We start from the raw sequence: 16,251 nt of genomic DNA on the forward strand, positions 1-16,251 counted from the left end.
CACATCATCCCGCTCCGAAATGCACACGTCGCCGATTCCCAGATGTGTCCGGATTCTGGGTGCCCAACTACTACTCCATTTCACGAGGGTTGATGATGAGTTCTCAATACTTCTTCGTGTGCCCCCTGAATTTTTGAAGATCTTCCATCTCCGCTCGGAATTCTCAGCGTGTCCCATTAACACTTCGCCTAACTACGTAGTTTCCCAGTGGAAATCGAGGGTGGTTTTTAGGAAACCCGAACTATTGGTATACCTTTCGGTTAGCAGAGCATTTCGGTGCTCTAGGTAAGCATATTCAACGACCCTTCCTGTTATGAAATGCTTAATGAGGCCCGTCATGTGTGTGGGGTAGCCGGGTAATAACTCCCTGCCAGTGAAAATTTTCAATTAGTTGAATTTATGGGACAGTTCCGTAAAATTATTCCTTCGCTTCGTGTAGTATATGACTTGGGCGATTTTCAAATATTTCTCCACTTTCTTTTGTTTCGCCACGCTAATTGGAAAAAATTGGTTCTGGTGGGGCGACATTTTCCTGTCACGGCGCTAGGTAATTTGTAAAAATGTCTGGGTCGTTGAATTTAATTACGATTATCAGAAGAATTATATATGGAAGGAGCACAACTGTCGCTGATGTTGTTCAAAAAATAACATTGAAAAAATTGTGAGTATTTGCGGAATTCATGAAGCTCAGATCATCAAAAACTAAGTGTATTGTTAAAATTAATATAAATACATATGTAACAGTGGCGTTTATTTAATGTTTTCAAGGGACAGAAAGTCCTTCCTTTGTGCTTGTCCTATCATATCACGATTACATCTCTGCGAGGAGATTCAATTACCAATCCATGGGCCTCCATTGGGCATCAATATCGGCTTACACACTTCGATCCCATTTGCCTGGCCATAAATCTAGGAACACGCGCCTGCCACCAAATCGCGTATATTCGATCTTTCGGAAGGTCCAAATTCAGAATTTCCAGGTCACGTGGCGCACGAAATAAAATGCAACGCGCAGGCATGAAAAATTGCATCATTCCGTCGAGAAAAAGAAGGGAAACAGCAGGATGGCAATAGGGTCAGCATTTTGGGTTCCAAATCATCGGCTTGTCAGCTGGAAGCCTTACTGCCTCAGCTGCCTCATTCCCAAGAAGATTCCCAGGAGGGCCCAAAGTTTTAATTAAAACTGTGCAAAAATCATAAATGGCCGGGTAGCGAACTGCAAACTGTCAGTTGCGGCTGTCAAAATGTTTGTGGATGCATTTGCACCTCCAACCGATTTATGTAAATGCAAATATACATGCATATATATCGGGGAGATAATTGCCCCGGCACAATGAATAATGTGGCATTCTGGCACTTTGGCAGCATTTTCAATTAATTAAGGCCTGCCAGGCATGCGATGCTGTTTGCCATCCGTCACTCAAATTTCAAATGGCTTTGGCCCAGTTCTGCGGCAAACGAGATGCATGTTCATCTCGAAACGTCTTCATTCGTCGCTGATTTATGGCCTATTAAATTGCATTTGGCCCTGCGGCTAACGGCTGCCCATTTGTCAGCTCGAATTTCCAAATTCCCACGCAGCCAGCTAACAACGTGGCCAATTCAATGTCACGTTAGCCGAAAAGGCCTTTAAAAATGCAGCCGTCGGTGGCAAGGAAAACTTTGGCCACATTTCCTGCGGGTGCTAAAAACATAAGCGAAAAACCACAACGTTGTTCGTCGCTTTGGGCCATTGAATTTGATGTCGAACTTGCTGCTGTTGATGTTGCCCACGCAACCGCAATGGGAAACACAAGGCCTTCAATTCCGTCTGGGCTGCAACTTTCATGTTTGTTTTGGCCCTCTTTTTGCCCAACTGCAACTCCGGATCCCTGGATGGTATTTATGCGCCCCACCGTGGCATGAAGTCATTTGCATTTCGCGTTAATTTTACATGCAAATAAATGTCGTATTTAAATGCAATTAAAATTGTTTACCCGACTGCATTCCGCCCAGAGGAGAAAATTTACGTGTGGAAAGGTTCGACTGGCATGCCTTCACATAAAGTTGCGAGTCCTGGGAGTCCTTTCGCATGTGCTGCTCCTTAATTTATGAAGCCGCATAATGAAAAATCAACTTGCCAGCCAAGCAATTCGCGGTTTTCAGTTGTATGTTAACAGGAAAATTGACGTTAAAGATTTTCAACAATAGGTTGATAGTCTAAAATGGGAGAAAATTAGGAAATATTTGATCTGCTTCAAGGATAAAGGTTAATGAAACACGATAGCTTTACAGATTTATTTTGTCTTTTATTTTGTCTCCTGAGTTAGCCCAGTATGTTCTGAACAACTTTCTTTTCTGACTCATTTGGCAAATTGAATAACAACAAACTCATCTGTGTGAGTCAGGTTTGCTGATCAGATTTCACCTCTTGATGACAAAGTTTTTTGCTTTTTTTTTTGAGGCCAACCTTTCCAGCGAAATGGATGCAGCAAAATATTTATCTTGCAAATTTCCTTATCGAAATGCCATTAAAGCTTAAAAGGATTTCGGTTGCCAAAAACCCCAGTATGGCAACAACAACCACTTGTTGCTTTATATGGTTGATTCCCTTGTTGTTGTAGCTGCTTTAAATGTTGTTGCTACAGCCATTGTTGTTGTTGTAGTTGGTGGCATGTGTGAAACGACGGCACTCGAACAATTTTCGTCGCACAACAAGCAGATTTCGTTGTCGAAATACGTGAAATTTTTTCACAGCCACTTCACAAATTTGCCAGTTGTTGTTCGGCACTTTTGTTGTCGAGTGTAAGAGTGTGTGTGTGTGTATGTGTGGGTACACTGTGCTACGTAGGTGGCATTGTCATTGGATCGCAGCAGCCATCAGCTCTTTGCAACCGGAGTGCCGACCACTTGACATTTCGCCAAATTAGTTGCGCCTTGATTTTCGATGCCGAGTATTTGGTTACTCAATTTGACTTTCGGGCTTAGTGGATACGGATACCCATGGTTACTCATCGGATTTTGCGAGGGAGTTGGTCGCTGGGCAATGTATCAATTTGCTAGCCACTTGTGCGGAAATTGCCAAGCTCGTTGTTGTCACATAATTCACTCAAAGATTAAAGGGTTTAATTAATGGTTTTGTGGGAATTATAGAAGAAATTACATTTTAATTAAATAGAAATTATAAAAGAAATGATCTTATATAAATTGGGATTTGTTTATACCTAAATAATGCTTATATTGCTATTTTACTTTAGTTCCATTAAAGCAAATATTTTTTCGAGTGCCAAATCGATACAGTTTAGTAACCACCTGCATAATCCATGTTTTGACACGCTCCATCGATGCTTTCGCCGCTTGTTTACACTGGCAATCTGCGGCATCCACTTGGTTCAATCCCGGTTCAATTAACATGTTTTCTCGCTTTATGGCCGGCTGAAAGAAATGGGAAACTGGCAGCATTTAGCCAGCACTTAACCCGTCGCTGGGACGTCGTCCAAATGGCCGCCGCTCCCCATAACACTTAAAGTCACATCTCGGAGTCGCAATCCCAGCCGCGAGCTCCAGCTGGAAGCCATGACCAAGACCACTTTGTGGGACATTTGGTGCAGAATGCGAGCAGGCAAATTATGGGGGCCATCAATATATCGTGGAATTGCGAGTGCGAGGCGGAGTGCCGAGGAAATCAGTGTAAATATTAGTTTTTAAATGAGGCAGTCAGTTGTTGGGTGGCAAATCGAATCGCTTCCAAGGAAAATAACAACTAAGGCCAACGGAGAAACTGCAGGGTTGTTGCACTTTTGCTGGATACTATGGGGAAAAGGAAAAGCCTTTTTGTTGTTAAGTAAAATTATTAAAAGAGTCATTCCATCGCGTGGTGGGCTTCTTCACTACGTGGATTTTGGGACTACTATGAATTTAAAATATTTATATGAGTTCCTTGAACAACTTTAATTTGAAGTTATGGTAACTAAATTCGATTTTGATCAACCCGATAATGACACTTTACAGTTTCAAATAAATTGGGAAATGGTTTTGAAATACCCATGTCCATCTTGGAGCGAATGGCATTCCTACGAATGGCCGGCTAATTAGGGAGTCCACTCCCGTTTCAGCTGCAAATTGAGGGCCTCTTGACATATTGGGTAAATTTATACAAATTAAATTATTAAGGAGCAGCAGACATGCGCCCCGTTTTCCCAGTTTCCCAGTTGGTCGTCGGTTTGTCAGGCTGTCAGCATTTTGCTGGATGCTTCTGGTATGCGGCTTGTCACAGCCAGATCGTTTGGTTTGGTTTGGTTCTGTTGGATTGGGTTGGGTTTCGCCCCAAGCTCGGTATTCTGCAGCATTGTTGATGCTTTATTTTTGTATTTTTTTTACCCCGTTTTGGGGGAGAGCGAATTCTGCGGGCCGCAGCTACCAAAACTTATTTTTACTCGCATGATGCGGCAGGAGGGTTACGGAATAGGGGGACTTATCCCACGAGAGTCCGTGTCAAACATGTTTAACAAAGGACTACCACAACAACAAGGGGAACAACAATGCATCCGACAGCAATAACAATAACAAACAAAATGAAAACCAGTTTGGGTTGCCCTGCCGCCGCTGTGACAATCAGAATAAAAATAATAATACCCAGCACAAACATCGCCGAAAAAAGAAGGCACCGAAAATGTTTGCAACTGTCACTGGGAACAACGCAAAAAGTTTTCGAGTTTTGTTTTCGTTTCGGGTTTATTTTCCTATGGTCTCAGAAAAAAGAAATCCAGCGATTGGAATGATAAAATAATGTTTTATTTCCCTGCAGCTCTGCGGTTTTTGGCATACATTTAAAGATTAGAAAAATGGTTTAAAAATTCAGTTGCGATTGTACGGCTCAAATTCATAGGATGAGATTGGGAAATGCATAAATGAAATCTGCTTGACATGGAAGTCAGACCTTAAACAAATTAAAGATGCCATAATAAGCCCCTTTCATCATTTGTATAAACACATCAGTTTTTTTTTTTTTGACATAAAGTCACCCCTCTAGTAAAACTTCTTACTTCCCCCATTTTCGTGAGCGAATTTGCGCACTTTAGTGACACTAAATGTCACTAATTTGACACAAAATGTCAGCGCAACTAATGCGAATATGGAATGTGTCAGAAAAATGCATAACTGGCGAGCTTTTTACCAGTATTCTGTCGCATTAGTGGCCACAAAATGATAGGGGGAACATCAACAAATATGCTGAATATAACGATGCGAAATTAGGAGCGAGAAAACGAGGATGGCAATTGCTTCTTAGTTGGTCCCTCAGTGACCATCCGTATAAGGAGTGGAGTGAACTGAAGTGAAGTGAAGTCGGCATTCCCGCGAAGCAAATCCAAATAAGGTCAAAATTGCGAATATGATTTCCGCTGAATTCCCCCTTTTCACCCGTCGCTTTCATGCCTTAATCCTAATTTATGCGCGAGTAATGATGAAGACTGGCGTTGTCCTTTCGCCGCAGAAAGAGTGTCTCTTTCTTCCGCCGACGGGATTAAGTGGCTTTCAGTTCTGCAGCCAGCTGCCTTTCTGCATTCTGAGTTATCCAGACAATGGGGTTGTCAACTGGTGAATGTCTGAAATTGACTTTGGGTCATCTGAAAGTCGGCAGAGGGCTTAAGTTCGAGGTTCAAGGCGTTCGTAATGAATTGTAAACGCAGACACGTGTGTCGCTTCCTCGGTCGACGGGTATTAGCAATTTCGCAAAGAAGGGGGCTCTACTTTGACGTATCGAAAGTTCCTCAAGAATTCATCCCTGCGCGGTCAAGACTTTGCCCATTCTCACTTCCCATTCCGCTTGATTGGCCAGCACACTTGGAAAACTATTCCTCCTATATCGATGTTCTACCATTTCATGGTATTGATACTTGGAAGCCACACACTTCCATATGTGGACTTCCTAAATTTCAGGAATGATTACTTCAACGATATCAACCATAATATGCGAATATATATAGAATAATATTGTTTACCTATATTCCAATAACATTTTGATTCTTATTTCCAGTTTTAATTGAAAATTTTTCGCTGTGCAGAACTTGTTTTCCAGTTATGGCAAATGTGCTGCTGACCAAATGCTGGCAACGTGTTCCACTTCATGGCTCTGTTGTTTTAAATTTGTCATGAAAATATTTTGATTGTTGCGCATTCGCTTGCCCCCCGCTCGCTGCCTTCACCTTTCCCCTCCACCCCTTATAACGATTCCCACTCTACGACGAGTAGTTCAAATATTGTTTCACACACCCCCGGGGCATTTGTTTGCCATGGATCCCCTGCTCCGGCAGATGACTGCACATGCTCTACAAATTTCACATACGTATTCCAAATTAGATTCTGCGGTTTTCGAATGTCTCTTTGTGTGTCAGTCCGTGCTGCTGGCCGCTAGGGGGCGCCACACCGGATCGCAATCAATCGTCGACGAGGGATTCCCCCTCGTTTGTTTATTTGCCCGTTGTTTTGCTTTCCCTTCCGTTGGCCATCTATTTCTATTTCCATGCTGATTTCCAATCTTGTTTACTTTTGTTGCCGTTCCAAATGTTATTTGCTCGAGTCGCTAATTAATTAGACGAGCCAGTAGCTCAATAAGCTGACATCTTGACTCATTTTTAATCGCCAACTTGGTATGCAAGCCAGGCAGCAAACTCCGCAGACGGCGGAGGACTCGAGAAACAGAGACTCATAATCCAATTTAAAAAACCATCTCCGTCAGACGCTTCCTTTGACTGCCACATAAATCAATGGGACGCGCGCTTAAAATTCATATCTTGTCAGAATGTAAGTTGTATTTTAAGCTTTTTATCGGGCCCCAAAAGGCGGCTGCAACGCGCATTACATTACTCATGCCCCGCCGACTTGCAGCCGAGAAAAGGAAGCAAAAGCGCTGGTTATGAATGGATAAACGAGCCGAAGGTGGTGCGGCGTCTCAGTGCTTCAGTTATTCAGTGGTGCGGTGGTGCGTGGGTGAAGGGCGAAACTGAGACGGCAAAAGTTAAAGCACAAGTCAAATTTTTGGGCCAACTGAGAGGCCCAACCAAGACGGCACTTATCCACCTGAACGGTTTCGATTAGGGTGATTCACGATTTTTAAATCGGTTTTGTTGTCAAAATCCTTTCTCTTGAAATACTACTACTTTAGTATATTTAGCTTGTACATAGATAATCATATAACGAATAGGAGTATTAATAAATGTCTTTTGCTGATTATCAGAAAATAGAGCCTGTTACTTTGTAGGCCTGAATGATATTACTTTGATCCTTCTTATATTTATGATGATCCAGGGCGGGAACCTTAATTCCCTACCTATAGATTTTCATTTCCATTGGCATTGGCTCACCCTACCAACTTCGAGGCACCATAATTTTTGTGGCTAAATCTTTTGGCCATTTAGGCTATGTGTGCGCCGTAAGAAGAGCATCAACAACTCAATCGCCAGGGCCACGTGTTGCATGTGCAACACGAAATGGCTGTAAATATTATTTATGTGCGTTAATGCCATATACGGATCGGGCTCAAAGTGAGGCGAACATGTGTCCAGAGTGCCGGCAACACGAGCTACTTAAGCGGATCTCATATATCCGCGGCTTTACGGCTCAAATGCGTTATAATTCAAGCCCGAATGCCTTGCCGGCCACCTGTTCGTCGGATATTTAAGTCGTTGTCACGTCCCTGCCACTCCACTTGGCCATAAATATTGGTAACTGTACAATGACATGTATCATAGTTTACGCTGCTCTCAAATGAGTTCTCATTTGGGGAAACTCATCGCACATTTTCAGCGCCAGCTTTTCATTGCCCTGCTCTGCACAATCTCAAGATAATGGCTCCTGCAACTCAGATCTCCGATTTCTGCCTGGCTAATTCGCTGCCAACAAGCACGCACATAATGAACCTCAGTCTGCGGCACGATCCGAGCTGCACAATATGGTTTATTTATAGCAGAACACTGCGTCGTCGGGTTAACTACTTTATGGGCAACATTACATTGCAACACTAGACCACAAGCTACCATTATCTAAAATGATTAGTGCCACAATTGGTTAACATAACAAATGTTTAAAACTTTAAAAGGATTTTTAAAAATATTAAAACAATTGATAAAGCATAAATGGCTAAGAAGAATCTGTCTGTATATATAAGCATATTTAAATTAGGATAGTTGCTTGCAGGCCAGTGTAATCGCACTATACAGTAGCTAGCAACTTGTTGCCAATGGCGGCGCCAAGCAACATTCTGTTGAATTCACGACTGCAATGTCGCCACAAAGTCTGCGATTCTAATCTTTGGTCTCGACCAGCCTATATCCCACTGTTAACTATACAAATTGTGCGATGTCGTGTGCTAGGTGAGTTTTGGGTGAGGCAGGGAGAGAAGGTTGTCAACGCTTTTGTGCTGCCTTTTGGCTTATTGCCATTTGCAAGAGATGGAATCTGGCATCTTTATAGTTTAGTACGAGACGCAGACGCATTTGGCTTTTATTTGCGGCGATAAGAAAATGCCAGCTCTCCAGTTACTGAAAATGCCAAACAAATTGCTTAATTATTACTACGAACTAAAGAATAAAGACCTTTCTTAAAGTTATTCCATCAGAAGATATCTTGTTGTATTCATGGATTTTTTTGATATCTTGCAGTTAGCAGTCAGACAGAAAAATTATATTATAAATGTCCCTATAACGCTGTAATATTTCATAATTTAAAGTAAACAGTCAAGATGTTTAACTGCTATATTAAAGCCCGCTTTCGACGTTTCCTGTCGCACATGAGTAACTTAATACTCGCAATTTAATGGGTAATTTCTTGTCTCATCTGGCGGTGACTTCCCGTTTTTAAGTCGCCCATGCTGGCGCTCACTTTCAAGCACATTGTTGCAGCGTTTATCATATTAATGTGAGTGACTGCCGTTGTTGGCCGCGTCTCTTAAGAACTTAATAATTTATTGGTATCCCCAGCCCCCGCGGAACATGTGTCACATGGCCACGTCAGTAGCTCCGAAGAAGATAAGGGCTCTTGAATTATTTACACGATTTGCATGCGTGGCAACTTTAAAGAGGTTGCTTCTGTGGAGCATAAACATGTCGTATTAATATTATTTTTTACTCGCTGATACAAGATTCGTCTTTTTACGGAGCTGCGTCATAAAGAAAACGAATCCCGGCCAGGCGAAATGTTTTGAAAGGGAGTTGGAGCAACCGGAGTGGGCAGCTTATCAATGCAAAACAGACTCACGGCTTTATGCCGTCCACTTCATATTCGAAATGCCACCCCCTCTTCATATTTGCCACCCACCCGTTTTCACCATTTCCACCATTTTCATCTATTTCCATCTGCATTGTGCAGGAAGCGTTGAAGCAACCCTTGAGGGATTAAATTTCAACAGTTCGCCGCCCGCGTTGCGCATTCTTGGCCAGCACTTCCCCCCTCCGGAAAATCCCTTTTCCCCCAGCTCCATGTACCTTCAGTAGCTCTTCTCTTGCCGACTTTTCGACGCTTAGCCATCTGTCTGTGCATTTTCGGGAAAATGGGTAGCGCTTAAATGGGGATAGGGCATACAGCTAATGAATGTAATCGTCATAAGCTGCCCTTTTCGCTGCGGAAGAGCCAACTCATTACGAGTGCCTGTCTACAGAATATTTCCTTGTAATTGGGCTGGATTTTGGGGGGTGGTAGTCGATACTTTCCGAGAATTATGAACGCAAATACATTCAATTTAAATCCGCTCTTGCCCGCTGTCCATCAAATTGGTTGTTTATGGGGGGGTTGGGCAAACTTCTGTGAGAAGGATTTCAAAAGAGCTTGCAACGATTTAAAAGGCCAAAACTTCTAGAAATCATTTTGTGATTCTTAATTAGGTATTTTTAATGAAATGTTTTACTTTGAAGTAAGCATTTGCGGTTGATTGGGAAAAAAGCTTTTGAGATAGAAATGTATTACTAAAAGAAGCAAATTTGCTGCATATACATGAGATGCATTAAAGATTAGGAGTTCCCTCCAGAAATGCGACTAACATATTTCAGTCGTAATAAAACCGGGAAAGCAGAACAAAACCCTTCCTTTTTCCGCCTGGTCGCAAGGCCATTATAATGTCGTACCTGCAGCTATTTTGATTTGATAAGCAAACAAAGGCGACAAACAGTGGCAGCAACATGCAGAAAAACACAGCGACGACTGGCAAATAGAATAAAATAATCAGAAGACAAACGCAGAAAGTGGTAATGAGTATACGCCGTGTTGGACAAAGGAGCAAAAAGTGGGGTGGAAAATGCAGGAAGGGAACGGCGTTCCCTGTTATTTCTGTGTTGTCTGGAAAAGTGAAAAGCATGTTAAAGCCCGAGGGCGGGCATTATGAGGCACCCCAACCCGGTTACCGCTCCGATTTCTATGCTCCATGGCGCGTCTGCCTGACACTTGAGCCAACCAGCCGACTCCTCGACTCCTCCAGCTGGACAATAATTGTGCGAGCGAGGGTTCCATGCCCAAGTGTCCTGCGGGCAATGGCGGCCCGGAAAGAAGGAAAAGGGGGAAAATGCCGGGCAGGAACGGCATTTTAAGCAAAGATACAAAGCCCGAATGCCGAATGCTAATGAATTGAAATTTGTCGGTGGCGCGGGGGCGTATGAGCAATTTAATTGCTGAGCAAATTGCGCGCTGATGAAAATTGAATTGTTCATTGGGTGGCGTGCCATGTCATGTCACTGTCAAGTGCAAATGTTTCCAATGCCGCAACATCAACATTGTCTCCCCAAAAAACATTCGCATTCAACAAATGAGGTTTGCCAATGTCGGCAAATGGAAATGGAAAAGCTTGCGTGTTATTTATTATTGCTCTCGCCTACAAACAACTCGGCTCGGCATTGTTTAAATGATTTTTCAAGCGATTTAATTGCGGTCTGTCTTGGCTGTTCTTTAATGAATTTTCCCCGCGGAAAAGCTCTCGACTTTGACGTGCAACTATGAAAATAAAAACGTGAACTGTCACCGCGGGCGTGACTAAAAGTTGCCATAAAAGAAACCGTAACCAAAGCCGTAAACTTTTATTACTGCACACTGCATTCCAGCTCTGTTTCTCATTTTAATTTTCACGCTGATGTCATTGTCCTCGCGACTGATTTTTGCATATCCTTCGTATTTCTTTCCAGACGGAGCTCTCACACAATCTGCAACAATTGTCGGAGAAGGCACGTTCCACGACCGAATTCATCCAGCGGCTCAAAGGCATGAGCGACAAAGTCACGGTAAGTGGGGAGAAAAAACCGGCGAAAAAGTCCGCAATTCGGCTAAATCTCCGTATCTCATCCGTAATCAGGAATCCTGCATGGAGTTCGAGCGCCTCGTCCACGCCCAGTGCGAGGCCCTCATTCAGGCCATCCACGACAGACGCGAATATCTGCTGGAGGCCATTCGCATGGACAAGGACACCAAGATCAGGATACTCAAGGTGAGTTATCACTTAAAGAAGTATGAAAGTAAATCACTTTATTACAATATTGTACTTAACCAACAGGACCAACAATCGAATTGCACTGGCAAGTTGCAGCAAACCACAGGACTAATTCAGTTCTGCATTGAAGCTCTAAAAGAGACTGACAGCGCCGCTTTTCTCCAGGTGAGTTTTTTGTCTTCATTAATTAATTAGTTCATCAGTTCATGAAAACACTTTTTGCTGTGCAGGTGGGCTCCATGCTCATCAATCGAGTGACCAACACGGACATGACCTGGCACCAGGAGGTCACCAATGCCGCCCCTCGAGTCTCGCCCATTGTGGACTTGACCCTGGATGATGCTGCTCTGGCACGTGCCATTGATAACTTGAACTTTATCCAGATGAGAGGTAAGTGCGAGGACACCTAATGAAAAATGCTTAAAATATTTACTCTAAACGCTATGTTTGCTAGCCCACGTAATAACATTATGTATAGGTATAGGTAAAGCAATTAGAGAATCCTTTGTAAAATTTATAGAAATTTATAAGTAACTAGAACTCCTTGAGTATTTCTATGTAGAACATTTTCCCACCAATTTCGAGCTGCAGACTTCTTATTCAATATTATTGAATCCTAACCAGCCGTGAATTATTGAGCTCAACTGTATATGCCAGGCAAACCCACCTCATAAATATTGTCACTAATTACGCACAAACACACAGACCCACCCAATTGGCCAAAGGTGTGACTTTGGGCCACCCAATAATAAGCACAAGCACAAATATAAACAAAAACAGAGCCAGCACTCGAAACAAAAGGGGAAAGAGCCCTTCAATCGAGGGTCGGTTAAGAGTTCCGACTGAAGGGCTTCAAAAATAGTTTTGGGAACTCCCCCGGGAGTTGGGGTTTCAAATTTAGAACTGGCTGAGTGTTGGGAAAAGGGCAAAAAGAGTTGCTGTTGACAACTTCTGGGGGAAAGGAACACCCGAAATAGGTGGGCTCACAATTAAAGTGAAAGTGTTGAAATCGGATAGTGCACACACAGACTGCGGACTAACTATTAAGATACATTAAACATCTGATATGGCTAACATATTTGTGCTTTTCTTGCATCTTCCTGTCATTCTGAATGTGCCGCTTGCTATCATTTAAATGAATATCGAATATACCCATAAAAACCAAACAAATCATCTAAAGCCGTCAAAGATGGAGATGAAAGATGTCCGGCAGGTGAGCAAAAACCACAACCACTTGAATGCAAAAATATCAACTGAAAAAATCAATACACAAATAAAGTTTTCGTACACAAGACAGAAACACACGAAGCTTGATTCCATAATTTTTGTTCTGTTTTTGGGAAAAACTGATTTTTTGGTGCTTTTGGACTTCCTCCCTCTCTCACACACACTCACACACGCTCATTTACTCACACACACACATATTCACCTGGCTTGTCGGCCATTTTGTTTTCTTGGTTTTTGGCCATTGCTTTCTACCTTTGTTTTCCGTACTTTTCCGTTCGACTGGCACACGCCTACGCATAATAATTTTTCATTTTCATTTAAGCCACTAGCTGGAAATACAAAATACCCGAAAATGCGTCCAAATATTTTCGGCTTCACTTCCGTTTCCTGGCGAATGTCAAAAAATGCCCACCGCAGCCTGCCAACCCGTGGGTGAGGGCGGTACTACTGGGGGGGGCGTGGTCGGCGATGTCATTTCAAGTGACATAATTTTTTACGCCCCTTTTTTTGCCTTTGCCCGTCGCTTTTCATTTGACTACTCTTTCTCATCTTCATTATTTCATGCTTAAGCTTTTATTTCGCATTTTTCGTTTTATATGTTTATTATTTTTATGTACCCTTGCTCCTTTTTCTGGTATTTTCCCCCGCAATTGACCCTCTTCAAGCGGGCTGCTTAGGCTTATCCCTTACACTTTTAGCCCGATTGGCGAGGCACCTTGATTTCAACTTTTTACTTTGTGCCTCGCTTTTTGTTTCGGTGACATTTGACAGCTTTTGGCGCCATTTTAATTCGATGCCTGTGCAGGGGAGCGGAAATGCCCGAAGTGTCGTGGTTTTTATGTTTATTTTGCGGCATAATTTTAGGCGCTTCACTTCGGACTCGCCATTTGTGTTGTGTCATGAATTTTTATTACCAGGCGTTGGTTTTATGCCCCGATTTTATGACACCTGGGCGTGGCCCCCAGGGCAATTAATAAAAAATGAAACTTCAACAAACGAGCGTATCTTTTTGTTGACAGATTCGTTTTGGTTAGTCCTGGGATCATTTGGTTGTCCTTTGGGCTCTCATCCGTCGAAACTCTTTTATTGGTTGTGGTATTGTCTTAGTTTTACTGATAATTTGGTTTACTTTTATTTCACTACCTCTACACCAGTACTAACACTTATTTGGGGCTTTTATTCATCATTTTCCCATTGCCCATCTAAAGATAACTTTTTGTTCCTCCCACAGCACCCATGACACCAACTATACTGCCATCGGATTGCTCGGCCGAGAATAATTCGGTTACCGTTGCGTGGCAGCCACCAAATCACTCTTTTGTCGAAGGATATGTCCTGGAATTGGATGATGGCAGCGGCGGTGAATTTAGGGTATGTTTAATCAAAACAAAAATAATATAAAAATATAACAAATTGTAGCAAAATCATCTAAACAAAGTTGAATGTGCTTGAATGGCACATATATAGCTTATTCAAAACGATTGCTTTTAAAGTTGAAAATGTAATGAAAATGTTAATACAATAATGTGTGAATGAGTAAAGCCAAATGAATGCCATATCAGCAAATGAATGGCTTACGAATCGCTCGATCCAACTGCTGATTGGCTGAGTGAATGGCTGTCATCTTCCAATTTATTAACCCAGAACTTTAATTTGATTGCCTGCCCCCATTCAGGAAGTCTACTGCGGCAAGGAAACAATTTGCACCGTGGACGGGCTGCACTTCAACTCGATGTACAATGCCCGGGTGAAGGCCTTCAATTCCGCCGGAGAGGGTGAATACTCGGAGCTGATTGGACTGCAGACTGCCGAAGGTGAGTACCGCTTTTCACGTTTCCAGCTCTACTAGCTTTTTCAATTAAGCTCCACCACGCTCGCCGCTGAGCTACTTTCCCAACTGTTTTATAATTTAATCCTTTTCGGTCATGCGCCACCCCAATCCATATCCACCTACCGAGCTCCCAGCTCGGACTGCTCCTGGTTTCCCGTTCGTGCTTTGCATGTCAAACAGCCATTGACCCCTTTTGCGCCTGCAGGGCAGGAAAATGTGAATGGAAATGGGTCTGGAGGTGGTCGCCGTGGGGGGAGGATGTCTTTTGCAATCCAATTCGCACTTGATTGATGCATGCGCCACCTGACAGCAGCTCCTGTTCCTCCAGGAGCCACATCCACTCCTGCTTCCACGCCCACTGCCCACCACAAACGGAACGCCGCGTAAAGTTTTTTAATTTATAAAATTAACAGAGCGCTCTAGGCAACATTTTCTGTCCGTCGTTTTATTAGTTTTGCGCCATTAATTTGCAACTTTTAATTGATTATTCCTCGCTGTCTGCGAGTTGCCTTCAAAGGGGGTCACAGGCGATTTAAGCGGATTCATCCGAACCCGAAACCGAGCCGATCCCACTGCAAATTGTCATTTTATAAAGTGTTTACACTGAGCGCGTGTCCCTAAGTAATTAACGGAAAACCAGTTAACAGTTTATGGCTCGTGACGTTTGCGGGTGGTCGTCACTAATGGGTTAAGTCAGACACCTTAAGGACATTAGGAAGACAGTTTACAAGACGTCAGTCTTGGGATGTGAGAGGGTTCAAGTAATTTCAATTAAGCCAGCTATGATGCGGTCGTTTGGATACGTGACAAATTCAGAAACCCTGTTCTGAAGATAAAGAAATCTATAACCATAGCAAAACCGTATCTTCAAACTGAACCTAATAAACCAAGGCGATTAAAGAACACTTCTAATCCCTTTTAATAGACTCCTAATCCCAACTTCAGACGCATTCATTTGGCAAATATTTTAGCTCGGTCTGCCTCTTGGTTATCCAATTAAGAAACTGGGAACAGTTTATAGCAACTAATTAAATGCCTGGGCATCCAGGACTCTCGGTTTTTGGTGCCTGGCTCAAATCTCTCATAGTTTTAATCGCAAAGTCATATGGCCGACATAAACAAAACAATGGCCAGCTGGAGTCCTCCTGGCCCAGATGCTTGCTTTGTGGCTTGTTTGGCCACACAATTGCCTTTGGTGGCCAATAAAACAGGCAACGTCATCATCGTCAGCAGACCGAGAAGTGGAGCCATGGCTCTCTTTATATATACATAGATGTATAGCCGGTCCCAGATGATTCCGGACTAGCCCTGGCCACTTAATGCGGCCACAACAATAAAAAAGGAAATTTAATAAAGCACTCCACTCGAGTGGTCACTCGTTGCCTACTTTGCGGCGCATAACAGCATGAACTGCAAGGAACCACCAACTTGGACTCCGAATTGCACTGGTCACTTGAGCTTTGACAATGGGGAAAATTGCAACCGGTCTGGCTTTGTTTTTCTTTCCACTTTTCACTGCCCCGTGCACTGGGAAAAGATGATGGTCTTAAATTTAGAAATAATAACTCGGTCGGTAATGGGATACTATTGGACCGTAATCAGTTGAAACAATCTTATCTCATTTAAGGAATCCAATTGAGATCGTTTGTTATTCAACATGTTTTGTAACCCAAAGTAACCTGGGTGGTCTTGCGAAGAAATATCTTTCTGGGATTCTTCCGACTTTCCAAGAGTTAATGTGCCAAGT

At 42.9% G+C, this 16,251-nt stretch overlaps 1 protein-coding gene across 2 annotated transcripts in view; it reads left to right on the forward strand.

Annotated features, from left to right (window-relative positions):
- The window catches only part of LOC6612028 (E3 ubiquitin-protein ligase TRIM9), a 74,529-nt gene that overhangs the window by 55,480 nt on the left and 2,798 nt on the right, over positions 1 to 16,251 (forward strand). The window contains exons 2-8 of one of the 2 annotated variants that reach the window (XM_032722382.1): positions 11,145 to 11,240; positions 11,312 to 11,443; positions 11,510 to 11,611; positions 11,677 to 11,836; positions 12,627 to 12,659; positions 13,905 to 14,044; positions 14,349 to 14,487. In XM_032722382.1, coding sequence (XP_032578273.1) covers positions 11,145 to 11,240; positions 11,312 to 11,443; positions 11,510 to 11,611; positions 11,677 to 11,836; positions 12,627 to 12,659; positions 13,905 to 14,044; positions 14,349 to 14,487 — 802 coding nt within the window. The remainder of the gene's footprint in view (positions 1 to 11,144; positions 11,241 to 11,311; positions 11,444 to 11,509; positions 11,612 to 11,676; positions 11,837 to 12,626; positions 12,660 to 13,904; positions 14,045 to 14,348; positions 14,488 to 16,251) is intronic. The other variant, XM_032722388.1, reaches the window with a different exon arrangement.

Source organism: Drosophila sechellia, chromosome 2L (assembly GCF_004382195.2).
Source record: "Drosophila sechellia strain sech25 chromosome 2L, ASM438219v1, whole genome shotgun sequence".
NCBI classification, from domain to species: Eukaryota; Metazoa; Arthropoda; class Insecta; order Diptera; family Drosophilidae; genus Drosophila; species Drosophila sechellia.